Below are 25,963 nucleotides of genomic sequence, written 5' to 3'. Positions count from 1 at the left end.
AAAAAAAATTTGTAGTCCATTTGAATCAGATTTGAAGTACTGAAAGAAATAACCAAGTTGCATTTCCAGCAAAATTACTAATGCAAAAAGCTAACTTCATGGTGACATAAATCCTTTGTATGAATTCCAAAAAGGAAAAGGTTTGTTTCATTTGAAACATGGGGATGTCTAGTTTTGAAATGCTGGTGCCTCCAAGCATGATTGAATAGAAAGCTAGTAAAAGAAATACAAAGAACATGACAGTGCTGCTGTCTTTGAAAAAAAACATGCAACAGACCTGTAACTTTGAAAAAATCATAACTAATTCTAAAAAAAATCGTTTTCAAGAGATTCCAATTTTGAAATGATCTTTAGGATGTCTACTGTAACTTTAATGAAGACACCAACTCCAAATACCCAACTAAAATGTACAGTTTTTAGTAAAAAGGCAACTACATCAAAAGCTCAGAAACACAATTGCAGATCTTTGCTCTACCTTGAATTTAACCAATGAATTTTAAACATAAGAGCTGGAAAATAATGAAACCAATCAAAGAACTTAGAATCAATTAAAAGACATAACCGATAGCATGGATTATGGAAAAAGAAGAAGAAATTTATAATACAACAAACACAATTATATGGATTACAGTACAAACTTTCTTGATAGTTCATTATTCCCACAGAAATTTCAAACCTATACTTCAAAGGCAAACTACAAACTGGCATCCTTTGCTCTTATTCTAGGAAACTAAATAAAACAAGTCTCACACTTCCTTCATATTAATCACAAGCTCTTCAAAAGGGAAAATTAAACTTCATGTTCAGTACCTGCAATATTTAATAGGGGTGAGCATCAATAGCTCAGTAGGAGGCTAAGCCTCTTTAAATAAACAACACAAACCAGTAACAATCAAAACAGTAATACATGGATGTATGCAATGCTATTTTCATCTATTACCTGTTAACTCACATGCCAAGACACCAAGAGTCTACATGTCCCATACCATGTAATTTACCTTTTTGAGGTGACTCCAGATGAAATAACATATGAATTAACCCCATAACCCAAACCATGATTCCCTTTTTGCTAGTCATCTTACTTAATCTCGATCACCAAAATCATACAGCTCTATTAGCCCACCTGAAATTTGGTCCTCACGGATTAAGCTCAACTACACAAAAGAATACTCCCACATATTTCATTCCCATTCTATTCTATCAAAACCATGCCTCAAACTTCATGAACATGCTAATGAAACAATATGATAAACAACAGATAACACCCATTAACTCAACCATCAATCAAATTTCATAACTGAATTCACATATAGCAACACAGCAACCAAACAAATTAAATAGAGGTTTCCCCAGATCCCCCTACCTTGTTTCGGAAATTAATTTATACTTCTCAGGTTCCTCCTTAGTCTCAAAATTTCTCCTTCCCTCACTCCCTTTTTTTTGTAAACAAATATAGGGGAACTCAATAAAGAAAGTAGAACAAACCTGGATATTTATAGTGGATGGCAAAGAGGTCAGATTTTAATTCTAGATAAGCACAAGAGAGAGTAGATTTGGATGCCAACACTATCGGCTTCCTCTATGTTTTGATAAGGACTGCCACCTCCTGGTTCTAGGTCTCCACCACATGCTTCTAGGGATCCACCTCCTGCTTCTAGCTTTGATGACTCACAACTCTGGTAACTGACTCTCCAAGGCTCTTCAGCAACATCGACACCTCCAGCTTCTAAGATTATTCTTATCCAGGTAGTCTATCGTAGTGGTACTGATCCTTTGGTTTAGGTGGAGTGGTGCTTGCAAAGAGAATCAAAATAGGGGAGGAAGACGATGAAGGTAGCAAACGAGGGTTTTGAGATTGGTTTGTCGTTTAAACGACATCCAACAGAAGTATAAATCAATTGGTCTTGGGAATTTAAAATTGACTTGGGTTTTTTTTTTTAAAATAAATAAATAATACAAATAATGGGCTGGTCTAAAAATATAGAGATAGCACATATACTTATATATATCTAAACAACACGTCTTGGTGATGTGTGTGTGTGTATATTTATATATATCACACCATAAAACAAGTATACATATATACACGCCCAAAATTAAGAATATAAATTAATACTCAAGCAAAAATAATAATATTCACTATATCTTACTTTCTTAATATTATTAAAAGTATAGGTCGTTACATACACTCCTATGGAAAAGTTGTGTCTCACATTGTACTTCTCAGCATGCAAGTTGCGACATTACATGTTATCCTTTACTACTTGCATTATTGCGCAAACGGATCTCGTCAAGTACATGTTGTCGCGCCCTATTCTGCGAGGTCGCATTGGCAAGTGGGTGCTCGCTCTATCAGAATTCTCACTGCAGTACGTTCCCCAGAAAGCAGTGAAGGGACAGGCTATTGCCGATTTTCTGGCCCATCATCCTGTGTTGGAAGTCCCTGCGGTGCGCGATTTAGAAGTGGCTACTGAAGCCATAGAACGCCCAGACTTGGCTTGCATACCAGAATATGCTATGCTATACCAAGCCATAGTTTCACTCCAACCCTGGGTACTATATTTCAATGGCTCCAGAACAGATACATTGGCAGAGGCAGGAGTAGTTTTAAAGAATCCGGCCGGCGATCGGTTCTCCTATTCTTTCCAGTTAGAGTTCTGTTGCACTAACAGCCAAGCAGAGTATGAGGCCCTTATTATAGGCCTAGAGGTATTGCTGGAACTAGGTGTTCGAGATGTGCAGGTTCGCGGGGACTCTTTGCTTGTGATCAACCAGCTTCGCGAGAAATTCAGATGCACGAGTTACCTTCTTGCACCATATTTGGATCGTGCTCTGGAATAGCTGAACCAATTTACAGACGTGGACTTGGAACACATTCCTCGCGAACGCAACTTCGCGGCCAATGAGCTTGCTCAAATGGCTACAGGCATTACTTTGAAATATGGCGTTCGCGAGCGCATTCTAAAAGTTGAGCGCCGCACGCTGCCTATGTGGTTCGCGCGACCTGATCCACCTAACGAACCAACAGTGGCTGTTCTGGATCCTATAGATGTGGATTGGCGGATCCTTTTAATCACCTACCTTAAATAGCCAGACTCTTCTACTAATAGGAAAATACGTTTTCTCGCGCTTAACTTTTTCCTCCGGGATGACGAGCTGCGTCGGCGCGGAGAAGACGGTATTGACTTCAAATGTGTCTATGGCCACAAAGCGAAGCGTTTAATGCGAGAAGCGCATGCGGGCGTATGTGGAACCCATCAAGCGGGTCCAAAGATGAGATGGTTAATCCGGCAACATGGGTTTTATTGGCCCAGTATCTTGAAAGACTGCGTCGCGTTCGCGAAGGGTTGTCAGGACTGTCAAGCCCATGGACCTGTCCAGCACATTCCTAATATTCCCATGCAGCCAATTATCAAGCCCTGGCCTGCGCGAGGATGGGCGCTAGACTTGATTGGCATGATTCATCCACATTCGTCTCTCCAGCATAAATTCTTCATTGTCGCTACTGACTTCTTTACCAAGTGGGTAGAGGCTGAGCCTTTAAAGGAAGCCTCAGGTGCTACCATTCGCCAATTCGTATTTCATAATATTGTTTGCAGGTTTGGTATTCCTGAAGTGTTGGTCTCAGACAGGGGGGCAGCATTCATGAGACGCGATATGCAGGAGCTCGCTACCGACTTGGGTATTTAGTTGGTCCACTCTACCCCTTATTACGCTCAATCCAACGGTCAAGCAGAGGCCAGTAACAAGATTAGGTGTCGCAAAGAGATCACAACCAAAGCCCTTATCCGTAAGGCAAGAAGTCCTTTTCCGAAAGGCATAGAAAAGAACCTTGTGACGAGGTTGGTGCTCTCCTCGTCCACATCGTTTGGTCAAGAAGTTAGGTCAAGGGACTCCCCGACGACTGCACCCCACGGTGCTGGCACGCTCGCGCATTCAAAAGAGACAGTTTGTACCAGACTGGTTTTGGAGCCAAACAATTGGTACACTTTGTGCTCAGCATAATGTGGTCTCATGGTTTCCCAAAGGACAATGAAGGCTTATCAGGGTTGTTATCAAGAAGCATGGCCTACGTTTCAAACTTTCAATGATCCAATTTTGGGTGTGACGAGAATAGCCACACTCTTTTCATAACATCTAGGCACTAATCAAGGGTTCAGGTTGAATTGGCCAAACTGAAGATCAACTTCCATTCCAAACTAGGGTGATTCATAACTCGCATGATTTAAACTATATTATTTTGGGGAATAAGCCTTTGATCAAGGCCTAACTATAGCAATTATTTTCTGCGACATAATTGTTCAAATGGAATTGTGGAAGGAATAAATTAACTGAATTACAGTTTGGTGAGTTGTATGTGCCTATGTGGTAATTGATATCACAATTAAATATTATCGAATTTGGTCTTTTTAGCATTGTTTAATCTTAACTACCTTTCAAAAAAAAAAAAAAAAAAAAAAGATCTTAACCACCATATCATATGTTGCTTCATCGAGCTTATCATATCATCGTTATGGTGACATTCCTGGAGACAATTTGGATTAGCTCCAATTTACTTTTGTTGTCAATAGGCTTATTACAAGCCATCGTTGCATGTGTTTTGGTACATTTTGAACATGGGATGAAAAATGACGTTTGTCTTTCTGCTGGTTGACTTTCAGATGTTATTGAGATTGTCGGGATTATTCATTAGTTATAGCCTATAGAAATAGGTGATTAATTTAGTTGGAGTTTGGCTTATTCAGCTCAAGGTATCTATAACCACTCATGGAGGTTAGGTCTTAGGTCCCCCTTTATTGTATGCTTTCTGTTTTCTTTTTTTTTCAAATATGCTTTCTGGTTGATTGAATGAATTTCTTTTTTCCTTTCAAAAAAAAATGTAATGACATAATAAAATGTGGTAGACTTAAAAAAATAATGACAGAGACTTTAAACAACCTAATTTGCTCACTGTACTTACCAATGTTCTAATATCGCTAGGCGGTAGGGAATTAGAAGAGCACATAGTCGGATGTCTATTTTATTTTTATTTTATTATATACATAAGTGCAGTTAAAACAAAAACTATATTTAGGCTCTGTTCGATATTGAAGTTTCATGAGAATTTCTGCTTATTTGAATTGTTTTGGGCTTTCAGTCAGTTTGATTTTTTTTTTTTTTTTTTGGTTGAAAGAATAGATAATTTCATTACTTATCCATAGCCAGAAGGCACATACATCAATCGTTGTCTTATACCAAAGTCATAGATGACACAAGACGCCAAACAAATTGACAGGTAACCCTGATTGCAAACAAAATTAGCTCACTTATTGGAGCCTAAAACAAAAGGACCCAAACTCTCACTACCTAACTCTCCCAAATAGTAAATCTAGTCGCCTAGAGACCTTAATTGGTGTACAAGTACAACCTCAGAGAAATTGAGAATTAAGCTGACAAAAACCAAAGTCCATTTGAAAGACAAAACTAAAAAACAAAGAAAATAATTTTCCTTTCCCTTAGAATTAGGGCTAACCCAAAGAGATCAAAGACTTGACCTAAGGCCAAGGTCGGAGGAGTGGATGATATTCATGATTCATTCTTCTACCTATGTGGTCGGCTTTTGTCTAAGAAGGTGGTGGTGATCCCGTCGTTCTCGGCAGCGATCTCCAATGTTTGGAGATTAAAGGAGAGAGTCTTGATCCGGTAAGAGGCGGATGACATCTTCGTCTTTCAATTCAAGGAAAGGGAGGTGAAGAATCGGGTCCTTGCTGGGGGTCCATGGTTTTACAATAACTCCATGCTGCTGCTGGCCGATTATGATGGCATCTCTGCTCTTGAGGCGGCGCCGCTACACCACCTTAAGGTTTGGGTGGTAGTGAAGGGATTGCGCATTGCTATGCGTAATGAGAAAGCTTTAACATTAATCGGACAAGCGTTAGGGGATGTCGTTCTGGTTGATCAAGGAGCGGTGCAGAGAAAGGACCCGGCCCAGAGGATTCGGGTGATTCATGATGTTCGCCGGAGGATTTGGGCACGGCGGTGGTTTGAGTTTTCATCGTCGGTTTCGGTGATGTTGGAGCTGCATTATGAGAAGTGCCACGGGCATTGTGCTGCATGTGGTTTCTTCAATCATGGCGATGGGTTGATTGGGCTGCAATATGCTGGGTTGGGCCGCATGGCTGACAAGGAGGTTGGGCTTTCTGCTGGGCTTGGATCTGCTGGGAAATGACCAAAGTTGGATTTGGGTTATGAAAATAGCCCAAAGTTGGCTTTAGGAGTGAAAAAGAAGAGTTTCAAGCCTAATTTGGCAATTATACCTCGGGAATTTCAACTTGGCGAGTTGGTAGAGATCCTGATCTCGATTGCGCCAGCTCCAAAGTAGAAGGGTCGTCCTTCTAGATGCCGAATTAAAACTCCTGAATCAAAAGGTAATACTGCAAATATGGAATTAAGCTCCAACTCATATGAGAAGGAGCTACTTATTGTTTAGCTGTTTTGGCGAGGGTTTTAAGCCGGTGTTAGTGTGATCAAGTTTCTAGCTATGAGCCTTTCTATGACGTTTCTTGTTCCTTGCTTGTACCACAATTGCGTGATTGGCAAGTGATGGCTAGTTGAATGATTTCTTTCCGTAGGAGGCGAAGCTTTGCCATGTTTGGATAGGCTTTTTGCTTAATTGTGAGCTTCCCAATGCTGTTAATTAGTTTACTTTAGCTTGGATAGGTTTTACCAGATTTTCTTGTCGGAATTCTTTTGTAAGTTTTGTAAGCTATGACCATTTGACTGTTGATTTTTGAATAACAATCAACTTCTATTTCAAAAGAAAAGGATCCAAAATTAAAATACAAACAATTGCATGCGAGCGCAACCATAAATCCATAATGGTATGCGCAAGGGAGGTTCAAGATGGCAAAATATATGAATATCCAAACATACTTCTAAATGTTTTATCGACATAGCAAGCACTACTACATCCCACCATTGAACACGCTCTTAGAGTCTAGACCCAATTAAATTTGTTTCTCAACACTGACCGACCTAGTTACATCACATGGGCTTCGCCATCAAAAACTGAAATAAAAGAATTCACATGCTCTGATCGAAGATCCCCACTAATTCCATATCATCATCTCGGCTATACGTCGGCTAGTCTCAAGAGATCTGAACGCGTTCAAAGTGTATGTTCCCACTACTCCACTACACAAAGTCAGTCTTCCTTCCCAGGCCACGTTGAGAATTTCATTTTTGCCTTCAATGTGGAAACACGTATAGTACACACGCAATTAGTCAATAGCATAGATCCAAGAGATCGAACCCAGCTATATATACAACTAGGGGGCTAACGGCTTTTAGTCCATATACAAAACTAAACCAACTGAACTCGTCGTCATGGCAAGTCTTGCTTACAACTGTGTTTTACTCCTTGTAACCGTTCTCAGTTTCAGCCCAGATAGATGCTTCTGTGCTGCTCACCAATCCAAACCAGAACACAAGGCGGCCTTGTTTGTGTTTGGGGACTCGCTCTTTGATTCTGGGAACAACCAATACCTCAATAGTAGTAGCGGTATGGGACCGGCAACAACTAAGCTGCCGTACGGAGAAACCTACTTCAAGCACGCCACTGGTCGGGTTTCCGATGGCCGCATTGTCCCCGATTTTATTGGTAAGAAAAATCAATTAATTTCAGTTACCAACAATATGTATGTCGAAGAACATAATTAAGATGTGAATATATAATGTGAATTAAATAGGTACTATTTGTTAATTGGTTTTCTTTATTACTGGCTGCAGCTCAGTTTGCAAAGCTTCCTATGCCACCACCATATCTGCAACCTGGTGCACATCACTTTACAGACGGGGTCAATTTTGCTTCTGCCGGAGCTGGTGTTCTTCCCGGAACTTTCGCCGGAGCGGTGAGTAACCTTATGGATGAAGGATAATATTCATATTAGTTTCTTGTATTGAAGGATTACCATGTTAGGATTGGTTCCATAAATTTGGGGATCTTGCTTATATTTCAATAACAAATAAATAGGGGAAAATGCCTAATAGCATCGGTGGTTCAATTAAGTAATTAATCATTTACCATATTGTTGTGTAAAACGAATACTTTATTCAGTAGATGAACAATATTGTTTGATTTTCCAGATAGACTTTCCTACTCAATTGAGCTATTTTAAGGCCATGGAGAAGACACTGAGGCAGAGACTGGGTGATAAGGAAACCAAGAAGTTGCTGGGCAGAGCTGTTTATTTGCTCAGCATTGGAGGAAATGACTACTTTAGCTACGCTTCTAAAAACCCAAAAGCTCTACAGATCTACAAGAGACAGTATGTAGCAATGGTGCTCAGAAACTTGATCAGTGTGCTCAAAGTAAGAACATGCATCTACTATTCTGCAATGAAACACTTAGATTAGTTCTCTTTACCAACATATTTACTATTTTGGTTTGAACGTATTGACTAATTAAACTTTCATGTTTTAGGAAATATATAATTTAGGAGGAAGGAAAATTGCATTTCAGAATGTAGGACCTCTGGGATGCGTACCGGCAACAAAAGCAATGAATCCTGCACTCGGTAGTAAATGTTCTGACGAACCATTAACACTAGCCAGACTCCATAACAGAGCTCTATTCATTGCCTTCAAGAAGTTAGAGAAGAGCTTACCAGGATTCAAATTCTCAATATTCGACTACTACAATGCACTTGGGGACAGAATCAACAACCCTTCAAAATATGGTACGCTTATCATTCACAACACTGAACTTTGACCGTGTATCAATTCATCATATATACGAACTCATGCATGTTTAGCAACTAAATTGATTGGGACAAATTAGAGTTCGGGTACTAAATTTACTTGATGTTCAGTTATAATTAAAAAGCTAGTAATTTTAAGTTCTAATATTTCTTTTGGTTGTTGTACTGTGAAGGTTTCAAGGATGGAAAGGCTGCTTGTTGTGGCAGTGGAGCATATAGGGGGTCTAATTGTGGCGGTGGGAGGAACGGGACAGCATATGAACTATGCAGCAATCCCAGTGAGTATGTGTGGTTTGATGGAGCTCACACAACTGAAAGTGCCAACCACCAACTAGCTGAACTTATTTGGAATGGACCACAAAATATCACAGGGCCTTACACTGTGAAAAAACTATTTGAGCTTGCTTAATTCTATTACTAGGTAATAAGGTTATGAGTTGGGACTTTACTTAGCCATCTTTGATTGTTGTACTAAGGCTGACATGATTGCATATCAGCTTCTTTAGAAATTTGCCTTCAGAGGATTTTGTAGATGTCATATTGTAAATCTCAGCCTCTCACATAATAATATAATTACTTTCAGCTGAGCTATATATGAATACGAGCGACTTAATCCTAAATATTTAGAATTCTCCATAGTAATACTATCATTATTTTTTGAATTAGTATGCGTGCCAACGTGTAATAATTGATCTAACAACTGGCCTGATCCAAAATCTTCTTGATGTAAGAGTACTTTATGCAACATTGTCAACTCAAACTTTTGGCGCGAAGAAAAATAGTACCATAGAAACAATGTTATTCTCAGTTTAGCCATGTTGGGAGCCTATAATTAAACACATTGGTAGTGTTTTTATCTCAAAATGTTTTAATGTTCTTAATTTCCAAAAGTTGTAGAATGTCAATGACCCGAGCAAAGTCCTCCTTAATTTCGGGAAAATCTAGAATTTAGAAACAAATTGTAACAGATAAAACCACCCGATCACTACGTGGTCGTAGGGTCAAATTCTTGGTTTGTGTTCAAGATAATTGTATTCGATGACTTGCCTCCTCCTTCTGTACCTCCAGTAAATTCAACTTTGATGGCGAACTCGGATAAACTTGCCAAAATATTCTTAAAGGTCTCCTAGACTTCTATTGTTGTTGGCTAAAGAAACATCGCTAAGTTACGAAATAGTGTTTCAAGGTTTAGCTACAAGTTTAAACAAATTACTTTTCAGACAATTGTATGTGTTTGTGATTCAAGTCATTATCGAGTATTTGAACACAAAATGTTCATCGATCACAAAATGTTCATCGATTAGGGACTAAAATCCTTATCAGAGACATAATCTTCTTGTCCACTTCCGGTTCCAAATAGTGAAGCATGTCTTCTCCTAGGCTAATAGGTTGCCGGAAATATGCTTCTAGGTCCTGGGTCAAAGAGAGGGTGAAGCAAAATAATAAAACAAGCAAGAGTTTTAATTCTTCGAAACTAAAATTTTTCATTGAAATTTTTGTAATTTAATTTTACCCATTTTGTTTGAAATCAAAAATATCTCTGAAACTAGTATTTGAATATCAATATTTGTTAAAGGAAAATCACATTATGTGTCTTTGTCAAAGTAACTGACGAAGAGTGAATCAAGGAATTGCAATTACAGCTCAATCAACATTATTGTAATTAATGTTTCCGCTGTAATTCTATCTCTATATAAAAGGACTATGAAATGAAATGAGTAGACCAATTCTCATTTTACTTTTACATGTTATCATCACGAGAGCCCTAGCTTCGAGAAAAAAAAAAACCGAAACCCTAGAAGAGAAAACAAACTTTCTCTTCTTCCTGCCGCCAAAAAAAAAAATCTCTCCCCGGCCGCGAAGCCCCACAGCCGGCCAGATCTTCACCTGCCAAACCTTCACCGGCTTCCTCGTCCCTCGTTCGGACCGCCAGCCCACACAGGCCTCCATCACTGTTTCTTCACTCCGGCATCGCTGCCCATATCAGTTTCTTCACTCCAGCGACGTTGCCCAGTCCCGGGCGTCGATTGCCCAGTTCCCGGCGTCGTTGCAAGTCACCCAGATCAGTTTCTTCACTCCGGCGACGTGGCCCAGTCCCGGCGTCGATTGCCCAGTTCCCGGCGTCGTTGCAAGTCACCCAGACCATCGGTTTCCTCTTATTCAGACCGCCATCTGCAAACCAGAGGAAGAAGAAGAGAGAAAACAAAAAAAAAAAATGGTGCGTGACCCGGCCCAAATGAAAAAAAAAAAACAAAAGGAGGCCTACCCGGTGACACAGCCCAGCAAGAAGAGGAGGAAAAAAAGAGAAGGGGAAGAAGGCCCCGGCCCACTGCTGGAAAAAAAAAAAAAAAAAAAAAAAAAAAACAATTGCTACGCACGCCTGCTAGGGCTGTCAATGGGTCATGTCAGGTTGGGTTCGTGTTGGGTCAAGGTATTTTTCGTGTCGCAAGAGACAAACCCAAACCCAACCCATTTAATAATTGTGTCAAAAAATTAAACTCAAACCCAACCTATTTATTAAACGGGTTACCCGTTTCCAACCCTAACCCGTTTTCCAACCCGCTTAACTCATTTAATAAATAGGTCGTATAGTGTTAGACAAAATGACTCATTGAAAGGTTAACAATGCTACCCGTTTAACTAAAAAAATGCATAAATTGATTAAATGCGCTAAAAACTCCACAAGACGAAGAATATAAATAATTATATGTAATTCATAAATAATTAAATCAAATAATTATAAAGCAAAATATTTCAAATTGTTTAATCCTATGATCACATACTCCCAATGTCCAAAATTTCAAGAAGAAGTACAGCATAATTGGGTTATACGGGTTCACTTCGTGTTGACGGGTTGACCCGTGGCCACCCATTTATTAAATGGGTCATGGCGGATTGACCTACGACCGACCAACTTTTTAATCGTGTGGGTTCAACCCGCTTTATTTCGTGCGGGTTTCGAGTCGTGTTATCGGGTCGTGTCGGAATTGACAGCCCTAACGCGTGCGCTAGGATCGTTTTATCTTCTCGAAACCAAGTATGTTCTCTTTTACTTACTCCGGTAAATTGTGGAATCAGCATGCCTTTAATACTATATTGTTTATGTTTTATTATGAAATTTTGAGCATACTTTGTGAATTTTATTTATGCTTATATAATTACGCCTACGCATGCCTTTATATTATGTTATTGTTTATATTTTATTTTGAGCATGCCATATATATTTTGTTATATATTATTTGTGAAATTTGAGCATGTTGTAATTTATATTACGATCCCCTATAATCGTTTTTAATGTGGAATTCTAAAACATGTTGTAGCAAGTTTTACTATTGCTTACTGCCCTATATAATTGTTTTATTTAGAATGCTACATATAAATTGTTTTTTGCCATGATAATGAAAATTTATGCGCATTATAAATACATACTTACCGTGATAAAACATTTTCACATAGCATCAAAAAAAAAAAATGTGACCATTACGAATCTTGATCTTGAAATCTAATTCATATTTTTGGAAAATAATTCACGTGGATGCATTTATGACTGCGTAATGTATATCTTCTCTCTTGTTTATGTAGATGGCTGATCCAACTCAACCTGAATTTGACATTTTGGACTTAGAAGGACTTGAATACCATCGTTGGGTTTCTGATGTGGAAACCGCCTTTGTGGCAAAAGACTACACTGCCACCATTACCGACCCCAAAGACGATGTACCGTCTAATAAGGTGAAAGCAAGTGCCTTAATGTTTCTAAGGCGACATATTGATCTTAGTCTACGCTGGGAGTACCTTCAGTTAAAGACACCTAAAGAACTGTTGGATGCCCTTAAGGGACGTTTTGGGAACATTCATGACACTTTTTTCCCAGAACTGACCGTCCAGTAGAATGAAAACCGCTTACTTGACTACAAAATGGTCAATGACTTCAACAAGGACATGTTGCGCCTAAAGACACGTCTCAATTTCTGTGGAAGAGAACTCACAGAAGATGATATGATCCGGAAGACTCTTTCCACTTTTCCTACTTCAGCAGTTATACTAGCGAACCAATATAGGCTGGAGTATGACAACAAAAGAATCACAAGTTCACAACCTTCAATAAGCTGATCAACCTACTGCAAGTGGCTGAGAGGCATAATGAGGTTCTTTTGAACAACAATGCTATGCCCATGGGGACAAAGAAAATTCTCGAGGCTAATTATGGCAAAGTGAAAGGTGGAAAGAACCCCAATGCAAAGGGGGTTGGATGTGTTGATCCCTACCCACGTGGCAACAATGAGTCACGTGGTAAGGGAAGTAGGAGTCGTGGTATGGGCCGTGGAGGTCGTCCCAATGTATGGCGCAGAGATGGTGGTGCTGGCCCTAGTGGTCCTGGAAACAAGGTACAAAAGGCACCGAAGAACCCTTCAGTCAAAAAGGAAAGAGTTGGCAATGAACCATGCTATAGGTGTGGAGTTACTAGGCATTGGTACAAGAATTGCCAAGCAAGCAACAGAGTAGAAGCCACTTACAAGAGGTATAGGGAGTCTAAAGAACAAGAGGCTCACTATATGGAAGAAGAAGGTCATGACCCAGACATCAACCTCACAATTGCAAACTTCAATGGCAACAAGGAACTTGCTCAGTCAATAGATGCTCCAGATTTTAACTGATCTGCTTTATTTATCTTATTTTCCAAAGACAGTTGTGAAGGCATAATGCCTCATTTTTAATTAGACTATTTCTTGGTCTTAAAGTTTATTTAAATAATGGTTTGATGAATTATATTTCTGAACAAGACCTTGATTTGATTATCGTTGGCTTATTAAAAAAATTTGAATTTTATTTTGAAGCATTGAATTTATTCGATTTTATTTACTACACTTATTTACATGGTTCGAAATAGTACTATAAAGATGTAAAGCAATACATCTAGAAAAAAAAAATTAGAATGAAAAGATTATCATTCTACCTAAAATAGAAATACTCTAAAGAATTTGAGATATATCTTTGGAATTAATTAATAATACCTCCCATTTACTTGTAGGAATGAATCGAGGAGAACTTGAGTGCTTAGTTGATAGTGGGACTACCCACACCATATTAAGGAATAGGCAATTATTCATTGAATTAATAGCCTATAATTCCTCTGTGACTACGATGATTGGATCATCACAAGTAATAAAAGGGCGAGAAACTGCCAAATTTTTGCTGCCTAATGGCACAATGTTTAAAGTCACAGACGCTCTGTATGCACCAAGAGCTAATCGAACCTTGTTAAGTTTCAAAGATATTCATGCCAACGGTTATCATGTAGAAACACACTGTGAGAATGGAACCGAATACCTTTATATTACCTCTAATGAATGTGGAAGGAAACGCATTTTAGAGAAACTAATGAGTCAATCTAGTGGACTATACCTCACTACTATTCGGATCATTGAATCCTATGCTGTCTCATTAATCATCAATGTAGAGAATCCATCTCATGAGATTGTCTCTGATTATAGTTATGTCCATGAATCAATACTGGAGGACGCTTTGATGTTTGAAATGATTCCAAAGAACAAAGAAATCTCAATGGATTATGAGAGTGCGTATGAGTTGATGGAAAGATCTTCCATACACATTGATGATGTATTTGCAAACACTGTGCTCAAGAAATCATAGAGCACGATGATATCGAACCACGCTCTGTTGTATAATGTCAACAAAGAGCAGATTGGCCTAAATGGAAAGAAGCAATCCAGGCAGAACTAGATTCTCTGGAAAAGAGACAGGTATTTGGTCCGATAGTGCTAACCCCACCAATTTAGCATGCAGGACATAAATGGGTCTTTGTCAGAAAGCGTAATGAGAAGAATGAAGTTCTGAGGTACAAGGCTCACCTTGTGGTGCAAGGTTTCTCACAACGCCCTGGAATTGACTACGAGGAGACATACTTTCCCGTAATGGACGTTATAACGTTCCGCTACTTAGTTAGCGTGGTAGTTTTCGAAGGATTGGAAATGCAGCTCATGGATGTGGTTACTGCATATCTCTATGGGGATCTTGATTCAAAGATACATATGAAAGTGCCTGATGGCCTTACATTACCCAAATCAAGTGACTCTAAACCACAGAGTGCGTTTGCAATTAGGTTGAAACGCTCACTTTACAGATTGAAACAATCCGGGCAGATGTGGTATACTCGTCTAAGTGACTACTTGATTGGGAAGGGATATAAGAACGATGAATTATGCCCCAGCGTATTTATAAAGAAAACAAGTTCCAGATTTGCAATTGTAGCTGTATATGTCGATGATATGAACATAATAGGTACTCTTGATGAAATAAGAGAAACCGCGAGCTACTTGAAATCCGAATTTGAGATGAAGGATCTTGGGAAAACTCGATTCTGTCTAGGCCTTGAACTAGAACACCGAGTTTGTGGAATACTAATCCATCAGTCTGCGTATGTCCAAAATATGCTAAGGCGATTTAACATGGACAAAAAGCATCCTGCTAGCACTTCCATGATCGGTCGAAATTTGGATTCAAAGAAAGATCCATTTCGTCCAAAGGAAGATGACGAAGAGGTGTTGGGAGCTGAAATTCCTTATCTAAGTGCAATAGGCTCATTATTGTACTTAGCCCAATGCACTCGACCAAACATTGCATTCTCAGTGAACTTGTTAGCTAGATTTAGCTCAGCGCCAACGAAGCGTCACTGGAATGGTATCAAGAACATTTTTCGATACCTAAAAGGAACCATTGACTTGGGACTGTTATTTCCCTACAGAGAGACAAGAGGGACCGTAGATGGAACTGCAATCCCTAAAGGAAATGTTGATGACGAAAGCGCCACTCACTATACCGAAACCCTAAATGATGTTTTGGTTGGTTTTGCTGATGTTGGATACCTCTCTGACCCACATAAAGGTCGTTTCCAAACTGGTTATGTATTTACCATTGGGAACACGACGATATCTTGGAGATCAACCAGGCAAACCCTTGTGGCTACCTCCTCGAACCACTCAGAGATCATTGCTCTACATGAGGCGGTTCGTGAGTGTATATGGTTAAGAGCTATCATTACACATATTCGAGGGACTAGTGGTTTGAGTTCTACCACTGAAGAGCCTGCTTGCATTTATGAAGATAATGCAGCTTGCATTGAACAGATGAAGCTGGGTTATATCAAGGGTGATAATACAAAACACATATCACCAAAGTTTTTCTACAATCAACAACAACAAGCTCTCCTTAAGATTCAAGTGAATCAAGTAAGGTCTGAGGAGAATGTGGCAGATTTGTTCACTAAATCATTGCCTAAGGTCATATTTGAGAAACATGTGAAAAACATAGGAATGCGAAGACTTTCCAAGCTCCCTTGATTAATGTAAGGATCAGGGGGAGGTGTAGACGTCAGGGCGAGTCTAATACACACATGTCATCCTCAAATGTAAAAGGTGCGTTGTGCTCTTTTCCTTCGACCAATGTGTATTTTTTGTCCCACAAGGTTTTTATTGTTACTTGGCAAGGTTTTTAGTGAGGAAACGATTCATGCACCATTTCGTCTTTGACTTGGCACAAGGGGGAGTGTTAAAGGTGTTTAGACCCAAAATGAGCATTTTGACCTGACAAGGCACGTCTTGGAGAAATTGAGCCAATGTCAGTGGCTCAAGCTATATATTGTCGAAAATTTCAAAATATATATTTAGAGGCTAAATAAAGCCTACTATGGAAGTATGGAAGCATGGAAATGAAAAGTCAACTTTAGCACATTTTCCTACTTCGGCTAGGAGAAACAGAGCTAAACAAGGAAAGAGGAGCGGAAGACTAACCAAATGAAATCTAAATGAGCTAAAAACATCTCAAGGATCATTTCTTATGAAGAGTTCTAGAGCTAGTTATGAGTGGAAAGCCTTCAAACAATCAGTCTAATTTTCTACATAAACAAAACTAGAAAACTGGACCTGTAAGAGGTCCAGCAGAGTTTCCGGCCCAACCACTATACCAAAATCTCTGAAATTTTACCAGGATGATCTACACTCATAGTGGAACATTTGTTATGAAGAAGTCACGGTAAAAATCTGAATTCTTGATGGAGATATAATTGAAGGAATAAAGGAGCCGAAAGTGCTTCCTTATCTCCAAAATTCATCATTCCTTATCTCCAATTATGCTTCCTTATCTCCAAAATTCATCATTCCTTAGCTCCACTATCATTTGTTTAAGGCCAACCACTTTGGCATGGTAGCCTATAAATAGAGGTTACAAAGAAACACTTCAACACACAATTCATCAACAACAATCTCTAAGATTATCCAAGCCTCTCTAAGAGCAACTCCTCTCCTTCTCTTACCGATGATCACACTCCAGTCCTAGTCTTCTCAAGAGCCGACTGTCAGTGCCACCAAACCCTCTGTCAATGTGCTTCGGTCCTAGTCTCCTCGGGAGCCGACTGTAGTACCGCGACCACAACGGTTACGAAACTAGCTAAGCAAGGGTAACGCCCTCGCAAACCAGCTAAGCTAAAGTCACGCTTTGGCAAGTTCTCCTCACTTCCTAGTGGTTCTCGCTCTGCTCGATCTACAACATCGAGTATCGATTGTGATTTTGAAGAAGCTCAGCAAAAGTCCTCGCCACAAGGCACAAAGAATCCCACGACGAGGTTGGTGCTCTTCTCGTCCACAATCGCTTGAAAGAAGTCAGGTCAAGGGACACCCCGACGACCGCACCCGAACGGTGCTGGCACGCCCGCGCAAGAAAAGAGACTGTTGACCAGCTCAAGGAAAACTGGAGCCAAACAAAAGGAAAAGCACATTATGTGCCTTCGTGAAAGTAACTGACGAATAGAGAATCAAGGAATTGCAATTACAGCTTAATCAGCATTTACTATCATTATTGTAATTAATGTTTCCGCTGTAATTCTATCCCTATATAAAGGAACTATGAAATGAAATGAGTAGACCAATTCTCATTTTACTTTTACAATATTGATTGGAATTTATCAAAATTTCAATAGACACTCCAAAATTTTGTTAACACTTTGATTTATAAATCAAAAATACCAAAATATCTATCGAAATTGAAATATTAAACCTTGAAAACTTCACCATCTGGTGTGATAAGGTTGGTCGAGCGGCTTAGCATAGAACCCTCATATCTAACGTTCGAGTCCCAACTCCCACCAATTTGTGGTAGTAGGTCTGAGGGGCTTTCAGGTTTGTGCGTCTGCAGCAGAGGATTATTTTGGGTTTGCTAGGATACCCTCATGGACCTCAACCTGAATACTGACTGGATGAATGTGCTACTAACTCGTTAACGTAACCGAAATGGTTTGTTACCTCACCCCTGATGCAATAAAAAAAATTAAAATTAAAATTAGAAAAGCTTGAAAATTTTAGAAGAGGGAGAAGCACCAAGGCCAAAGCTGGACAAAAAAGATAAAAAGAAAAGAAAAAATAATGAATATTGCAAATGGTGTTGTGAAGTACCAAAAATGACCTCGTACCAAGTAGTCAACACTCAACAACAAATAGTACCATTTACACCTTTTGTGTTTTAGTAGAGTACTTTCTACTTTAATTGTTCCTCTGACAAAGATTAAAGACACACTCACCAGTGATAAAGTTTTTAAATAGGTTGTTGCAGAACATAACCCATTTGAAATCAGACATAAAAGGATCCCCAACCGCTAGTCTCCTACTGAAGTAACTCACCATGGCCAGTCTCGGATACCTTTACTCTCTGTTACTAACCCTCGTCAATTTCGACCCAGTAAGCTTCTCTCCTCACCGATCCACACCAGAAGCAAACCACAAGGCCCTGTTTGTGTTTGGTGATTCACTCTTTGATGCCGGAAACAACCAATACCTGAATGCTAGTGTGGAAGGATCAGCAGTTATCTGGCCATATGGGGAAACCTACTTCGACCATCCCACTGGTCGAATCTCCGATGGCCGCATTGTCCCGGATTTTATTGGTAAGATGATCGGTCAGTTATGAGTTGTTGGTTTTCTTGATTAATCATTAGTTGCTTGTTTAATGGCTGCAGCTCAGTTTGCAAATCTTCCTTTGCCACCACCATACCTGGAACCTGGTGCTCATCAATTCAGTGATGGAACCAACTTTGCTTCTGCCGGAGCTGGTGTTCTGCCTGAAACTCAACCCGGAACGGTGGGTAGAGGTCACTTTCGTACTTCAGAAGTTAGTTAGGTCTATATATCTTGCTTAATCCTTAACTTAGGGTATAAGAAAGTTAGCTGAACTAGTAGTATTCTTGATAGATTCTATATCAGAATAAGTTAGTTGGTCCAATTAGGAAATCACTTCGTCACCAAAATGTTTAGTTTAAGTGGTTTTTAGTTTTATATTTTTTTTAAGAGCTGAATGTCCCTTTGATTTCCCAGATAGATCTTCCAAGTCAGTTGAGCAATTTTAGGGACATGAAGAAGTCACTGCATCAGAAATTGGGTGACAAAGAGGTTAAGAAGTTGCTGGGGAGAGCTGTTTATTTCTTCAGCATTGGAGGAAATGACTACATTAACCTCTTTTCCCAACAGCCAAAAGCTCCTCATAGCTGCAAGAGGCAATATGTAGCAATGGTGATCAGGAACTTGACCATTGTGCTCAAAGTAAGAACATCTGCTGCTCTGCAATGGAACTTGGATTTTTTTTTATGAACTGACTGAACTTCATTTTTATAGGAAATATATGATTTAGGAGGAAGGAAAATTGCATTTCAGAATGTGGCACCTCTGGGCTGCATACCTGCGGTGAAATCAGGAAATCCTGATGTTGGTAGTAAATGTCTTGAAGAACCATTAAAGCTGGCCAGACTACATAATAGAGCTCTTTCTACTGCCCTCAAGAAGTTAGAGAACCACTTACCAGGATTCAAGTACTCAATATTTGATTACTATAATGCACTTGGGGACAGAGTTAACAATCCTTCAAAATATGGTAGGGCTATTTCATTCATTGCATTCAATATGCTTTTGGCTAGCATTGCTTATTGTTGGTTCCTACACATTGGACAATTGGACCTGTTGTCTCAATTTTGGTCTCTGAACTCTAATTTAGAGACTAAATCGAGATAAACTAGAGTTTTTCGGGTACCAAAAGCGAGATTAAAAAACCCTAATTATAATTCTTGTTTTGATTGCTGAATTGTGAAGGCTTCAAGAATGGGACATCTGCTTGTTGTGGTAGTGGGGCATTTAGAGGGTCTAATTGTGGGACAGAACCATACGAGTTATGCAGCAACCCCAGTGAGTATGTGTGGTTTGATGGTGGTCATACAACTGAAAGTGCCAACCTCCAACTAGCTGAGCTAATATGGAGTGGACCTTCAAATGTGACGGGGCCTTACACTATGAAACAGCTATTTGAACAATCTTGATTCTAACAGCATATGCCCTTCAGGCCTTATGAGTCAAGGCTGCTTTGTAGTTCTAAAACCTCTTTCATTATCAGTCTCCTAAATTTGTGATTTTTAGAGGGCTTTTAGATGTTCATCTTGGAAGCCATCGAAAATTCCTTTAATTATCACGGGTTGTATATAACCATGTATTTATTGTTTTGATAGTATCTTTTTCAATCACGCCTCTGCCGGTACTTCAATCATTCTGGAAACTTGAAGTGAGGGTCTTTCCAGTCCAGACAGGACCACATTTTGTTACCGAACAACTAGTGAAGAAGACAACATTTTTCCCCACATGTGCTTCAAACTTCAAAGTTCAAAAAATATTATCTGCAATGTTTTCTTCTTCAATTACCTAGAAACGTGAAGCCACAGTCCCCCATATTTAGATTTCAGATTTAAAAAACTCAGGGAGGTTTTATTCTATAAGACCCATTTAACCCGCAATTCAATATTAATTGGTACACTTTGTGCTCAGCATAATGTGGTCTCATGGTTTCCCAAAGGACAATGAAGGCTTATCAGGGTTGTTATCAAGAAGCATGGCCTACGTTTCAAACTTTCAATTATCCAATTTTGGGTGTGACGAGAATAGCCGCACTCTTTTCATAACATCTAGGCACTAATCAAGGGTTCAGGTTGAATTGGCCAAACTGAAGATCAACTTCCATTCCAAACTAGGGTGATTCATCACTCGCATGATTTAAACTATATTATTTTGGGGAATAAGCCTTTGATCAAGGCCTAACTATAGCAATTATTTTCGGCGACATAATTGTTCAAATGGAATTGTGGAAGGAATAAATTAACTTTTTTTTTTTTAACCAAATCATTCATTCATCTCAAGCCAGAATGACACGGATACATACCTTCTCTTGCCAACTCTAGGGCAAGTCTAGGACATGGTATGCTAGCACCACCCATTAGACAACCAGTGCTCACTTATTCAGCGAGCCTATGAACTATGAACATTCTTAGTAAATAGGCACAAAAACAAAACAAAAGTGCATAGGTCCCTAAAAAAATAGGGTATAACTTAGAAAGAAAAAACTATCTAATTTAGAGGCCAAACAGACCCAATAGTAGACTGAGGGAAAACACCCAGCCCAAATTAGCAAACCCTAAAGAGCAGCCCAAAGAGACAATGCTGAACTCAAGGCCCAACCGGACTGGCCCGATCCAAACCAAGCATCTCCAATCACCCTGTAGCTCCATGAGAATAGCTCTGATGCACCGCCGCTCCACCACGCCGCCGCCACGACTTGCTGCCACAGCCCCTGCGATCCATGCCGCCGCGACCATGCCCCCGCGACCCACACCTCCTCGACCAAAGCAGCCCCCCGCGCCGCCACGAAGCAAGCAGCTATGCCGCGTCCCACGGTCCAAAGCTCCACGACCCCAACCCCCCGAGCCGGTCCCGGAAGCCTTCAACATCCAGACGCACCAAAGCTCCCTCGCCGGATCTACGCAACAAACGACCAAAGATGCCGCCCAGACCGCAACCAACCATCCGGCCAAAACCCCGAGCCAAACATCTATCCTGCAGACCAAATCCCAGGACATAGAGGTACCCGTCCGGCAGCCAGCACAGGGACAACACCAAGCAGCGAAGCCAGCGCTACCCGTGGCCGCCGTCGGACAGGAAAATTGTTTCAAGGTTTTGGGTCTCTCTTGCGGCGCTAGGGCTGAGAGAGAAATATATTTCTTTTCAGGAATAAATTAACTGAATCACGTGAGTTATATGTGCCTATGTGGTAATTGATATCACAATTAAATATTATCGAATTTGGTCTTTTTAGCATTGTTTAATCTTAACTACCTTTCAAAAAAAAAAAAAAATCTTAACTACCATATCATACGTTGCTTCATAGAACTTATCATATCATCGTTATGGTGACATTCCCGGAGACAATTTGAATTAGCTCCAATTTACTTTTGTTGTCAATAGGCTTACAAGCCATCGTTGCATGTGTTTTGGTACATTTTGAACATGGGATGAAAAATGATGTTTGTCTTTCTACTGATTGACTTTCATATGTTATTGAGATTGTCGGGATTATTAATTAGTTATAGCCTATAGAAATAGGCGATTAATTTAGTTGGAGTTTGGCTTATTCAGCTCAAGGTATCTATAACCACTCATGGAGGTTAGGTCTTAGGTCCCCCTTTATTGTATGCTTTCTGTTTTCTTTTTTTTGCAAATATGTTTTCTGGTTGATTGAATGAATTTCTTTTTTCCTTTCAAAAAAAATGTGGTAGACTGAAAAAAAAATGATAGAGACTTTAAACAACCTAATTTGCTCACTGTACTTACCAATGTTCTAATATCGCTAGGCGGTAGGGAATTAGAAGAGCACATAGGAAAGAAGATTGAATAATGTTGAGGTGGAGACTGATTGCTTAAATGCAGTGCAGCTTATTAATCATAAAGAGAAATGTTTTGCGGCGGAAGGTATTATAGTGGAAGAGATTCAGATTCTTCTAAGAGAGCTTGGAATTTCAGTGATCAAGTATACGTCGCGGAATAATAACAAGGCTGCTCATGCAGTTGCAGATTTTGTAACCCGAGAGGATGGGCGTATGTTATGGTTAGAGGATGTGCCTTCTTGGCTCATGTCCATCACCGAGAGTGAGAGGCCTTTAACCCAAGTAGTTGGCAGGGAAATGAGTAGTTCTGGTTTCCCCATGTTGTTAGGAGATACTTGGCTACACCGGGTCATTCCCGAATTATGAAATCTTTGATTTTAAGGAATTAAACTTTTTATATTCTCAAAAAAAAAAAGTGCAATTAAATCAAAAACTATATTTAGGCTTCGTTCGGTATTGAAGTTTCATGAGAATTTCTGCTTATTTGAATTGTTTTGGGCTTTCAGTCCGTTTGATTTTTTTTTTTTGGTTGAAAGACTAGATAATTTCATTACTTATCCATAACCAGAAGGCACGTACATCAATCGTTGTCTTATACCAAAATCATAGATGACACAAGCCGCCAAACAAATTGACAGGTAATCTTGATTGCAAACAAAATTAGCTCACTTATTGGAGCCTAAAACAAAAGGACCCAAACCCTCACCATCTAACTCTCCTAAATAGTAAATCTAGTCGCCTAGAGACCTCAATTGGTGTACAAGTACAACCTCAATTGATTCCCTTCTTCTCTGGATCTGGATGGCGGTGGTTCTAGCGGGAAGCATTGGAATCCACTGACTCTGGGAGGATTCGGCCTTCCTATTCTGACGTGCGGGTCTTCGAACACTACTAGGGATGGTTGGTGGCCGGACTTGCTTGCCTGGTGCGCCTGTAGAGATAGTCAAGGCAAAGAAATGCTGGTGGCAGGCTTTGTGCTTTCGGGTAGAAGTCTGGCTCGGCGCTTGGAGGTTTTGGGGGGTTGGGTCTGGACTTGGACCTGGCTACGGAGGCGGCGGTGGTTTTGATTGGGACAGAGGCGATCTTGAGTGCTGGGCTGGCTGTGGCAGGCATGATAGCCATTTGGAAGCTGATTCCGGCGGCCGGGGCCGTGGCTCGTTGTGGACTGCATGAGAGCTAGGGTTTCTTTTGGGATCGGGTCCTCAAGTTGTTGGGCCTAGTATGTGGGCCTTGCATGGCATGGAGGTTAGTGGTTTATTGTGGCAGTTGGTTAGTTTGGGTCTTGGGCTTGTCTCTAAGTTTGGACCCTTCCTATTAGTAGTTTAGTCTAGTGTTACTTGAACCTGGGGTCACCTCCTCTGCGTAAGGTGGTCCAAGGTTCGTAGAATAAGTTCTCTCCTAACATGGCTTAATATTGACATAGCCCTCTCAGGTAAGTCATGTTGTGTAATTACCTATATTTGATTATATTAAGGCGTGACGTCCTTCTTTTTTTTAAAAAAAAAAAAGTGTATTATTTGTTAGAGAATACCTATGTTTGGCAAGGCAAGAGTACGTCCGCCTCAAGAGCTTAGGCTCTATGGTCTATATAATACTTTGGCCTAACCTTCGTTTGAATAAGTTCATTTCCTTAAAAAGTAATAAAGAAGAAAATTCAATGACAGATAATCAGAAATTGTACTCATCGAGTTTTGTGGTGATTTTATTTTTTCTGCTAGAATGGAGGTTCATTGCTGACTAAATGTAATAAAGAAGAAAATTCAATGACAGATAATCAGAAATTGTACTCATCGAGTTTTGTGGTGATTTTATTTTTTCTGCTAGAATGGAGGTTCATTGCTGACTAAATGTTGCTCCACAATCATGGCAAATACTTAGGTGGGGTTTCCCCACCACGTGGCCTTACGGCCACCCAATCAGAAAAAATGAAATTTTTCATCTCTTCCGAAACTGCTCCAGCTCCCTAAAGTGAAATACCCAAAACACCCCCCCTACTGGGCAGTGATTGGCCCTCCCCACCACGTGTCCCTCGGGTGCCCCACGCAAGATCTTCTCCACAATCGTTAAGGGTTGAACCAATTCGTGTATGCATATCCTACACGTGAAAGAGCAATTTTGTTTGTATGCACATAAACAGGGATTGGTGAAGATGTAGATTGGAGAATGAACTCGCAAAAGTTACATGCCACAAATTGGAAAAGATAAAAAGCTGAAAGAGACTCATTGGAGACTACAGAGCTAACTTCCCTTCTGGAAAGCACAGTCAGAAAACCATGTTCATCTGTATCTGATATGCTCTACCTATTAAAAGTTAGATGCTGACACTTTATGCTCAATTAGGTGGATGGAGAATCCAAAGAACTCAACCTCCCAGAGTCCCACTTCACTCATCAGATTGGTACGAATCATTAGAAAGGCTTCTTTGACAATTTCACGCAAAGTATGATTTGAAATGAAATGAAATATGAAGCACCTAGCTTTCACTGATCTCACTCTCTCAATTATTGCCCTCAAAATTATACGAGTCTTTTTCTAATGCAAATGCAGGCAGAGGTCCACCACGTAATGATATGATTAACCTCACTCGGAAAACTACTCGCTGCCTAAAGCAAGAAATTATATGGAAATAGGCTATTCATACATCTCAGATTTTAAGCTGATATGTGATGCTGACAAGTGTAATGTTATTTTTTCTCTTATCTTTCGACTTTTATGTGTGATCCAACAACCTAAGATAAGATCTTCACCAAGTGACCAAACAATACCTACTTAAAGATGTGTTTTTCTCTCTACTGTCCTAACATATGTGTTTTGAAAGTCTTTTTTTTTTTTTTTCTTTTTTTTTGAATAGGGAGTTTGGAACTCAGTCAAGCTGGGAGGCTCATCTCTTCACCCATATTATTAGAGTGAACTTGTCGCATCGAGGGGGACGTAATACCAATACCACGAGTGCTCATAGAAACATTACATAAGTCTTCATAGAGGACATCCTAAATAAATTTCGGCGCCTCATTTAACATAAGATCAATAGTATGATCTAAATTAGCAAAGTGCACTAACCTGTTTTTTTTCTTTTTCTTTTTTAGTAGTGAGGTGTTTCAAGTCGTTTTAGTCTTCTTCTTCTTTTTCCTTGAGAGGAAATAAAAGAAAGCAAATTTATCCTTTATGGACTATAGATCGATATACAATTATCAAAATATATAATAGCATACACCTCTTTAGAAAATTATCGAACCATATACAAAGTTTATTTTTTTCTCAAAAAAATTTGGTAATAGGTCAGAGAAGAGGACTTGCGAGACACCTTTAGCAAGTTAGCAAGTATACAATAGATATTGAAATGCTTTACCTAGATCAAGCGATAATTCAATGTATGAGTTTTTGTTTGGAACACGTACAGTCACATACGTTAAATATTTGGAACTTGTAATCACCACGACCTGTATTATTGTTGAGGATAAAA

At 39.7% G+C, this 25,963-nt stretch overlaps 2 protein-coding genes across 2 annotated transcripts; both read left to right on the top strand.

Moving 5' to 3' along the window:
- The first annotated feature begins 7,323 nt into the window (after positions 1–7,323).
- Positions 7,324–9,331, top strand: LOC133725533 (GDSL esterase/lipase 1-like). The gene is made up of 5 exons (XM_062152820.1): positions 7,324–7,639; positions 7,768–7,889; positions 8,125–8,349; positions 8,462–8,717; positions 8,912–9,331. Exons 1-5 carry the CDS (start codon positions 7,366–7,368, stop codon positions 9,145–9,147), a joined length of 1,113 nt encoding a protein of 370 aa, XP_062008804.1. The 5' UTR covers positions 7,324–7,365; the 3' UTR covers positions 9,148–9,331.
- Positions 9,332–18,334: 9,003 nt separating this feature from the next.
- On the top strand, positions 18,335–20,313 carry LOC133725535 (GDSL esterase/lipase 1-like). Its single transcript, XM_062152821.1, has 5 exons — positions 18,335–18,693; positions 18,766–18,887; positions 19,121–19,345; positions 19,418–19,673; positions 19,889–20,313. The coding sequence occupies exons 1-5, from the start codon at positions 18,432–18,434 to the stop codon at positions 20,110–20,112; spliced, it is 1,089 nt and encodes a 362-aa protein (XP_062008805.1). The 5' UTR covers positions 18,335–18,431; the 3' UTR covers positions 20,113–20,313.
- Positions 20,314–25,963: the final 5,650 nt, after the last annotated feature.

Source organism: Rosa rugosa, chromosome 1, assembly GCF_958449725.1.
Source record: "Rosa rugosa chromosome 1, drRosRugo1.1, whole genome shotgun sequence".
Classification (NCBI taxonomy): Eukaryota; Viridiplantae; Streptophyta; class Magnoliopsida; order Rosales; family Rosaceae; genus Rosa; species Rosa rugosa.
This window is presented reverse-complemented; position numbering and strand designations above follow the sequence as displayed.

Bases quoted from the DNA above. Each gene is read 5' to 3' on its own strand.
- LOC133725533 (XM_062152820.1), top strand. From the start codon at position 7,366: ATGGCAAGTCTTGCTTACAACTGTGTTTTACTCCTTGTAACCGTTCTC. The intron at 7,640-7,767 runs GTAAGAAAAATC...TACTGGCTGCAG, and splicing joins CATTGTCCCCGATTTTATTG to CTCAGTTTGCAAAGCTTCCT. The intron at 8,350-8,461 runs GTAAGAACATGC...TTCATGTTTTAG, and splicing joins ACTTGATCAGTGTGCTCAAA to GAAATATATAATTTAGGAGG.
- LOC133725535 (XM_062152821.1), top strand. From the start codon at position 18,432: ATGGCCAGTCTCGGATACCTTTACTCTCTGTTACTAACCCTCGTCAAT. The intron at 18,888-19,120 runs GTGGGTAGAGGT...TTGATTTCCCAG, and splicing joins CTGAAACTCAACCCGGAACG to ATAGATCTTCCAAGTCAGTT. The intron at 19,346-19,417 runs GTAAGAACATCT...TCATTTTTATAG, and splicing joins ACTTGACCATTGTGCTCAAA to GAAATATATGATTTAGGAGG.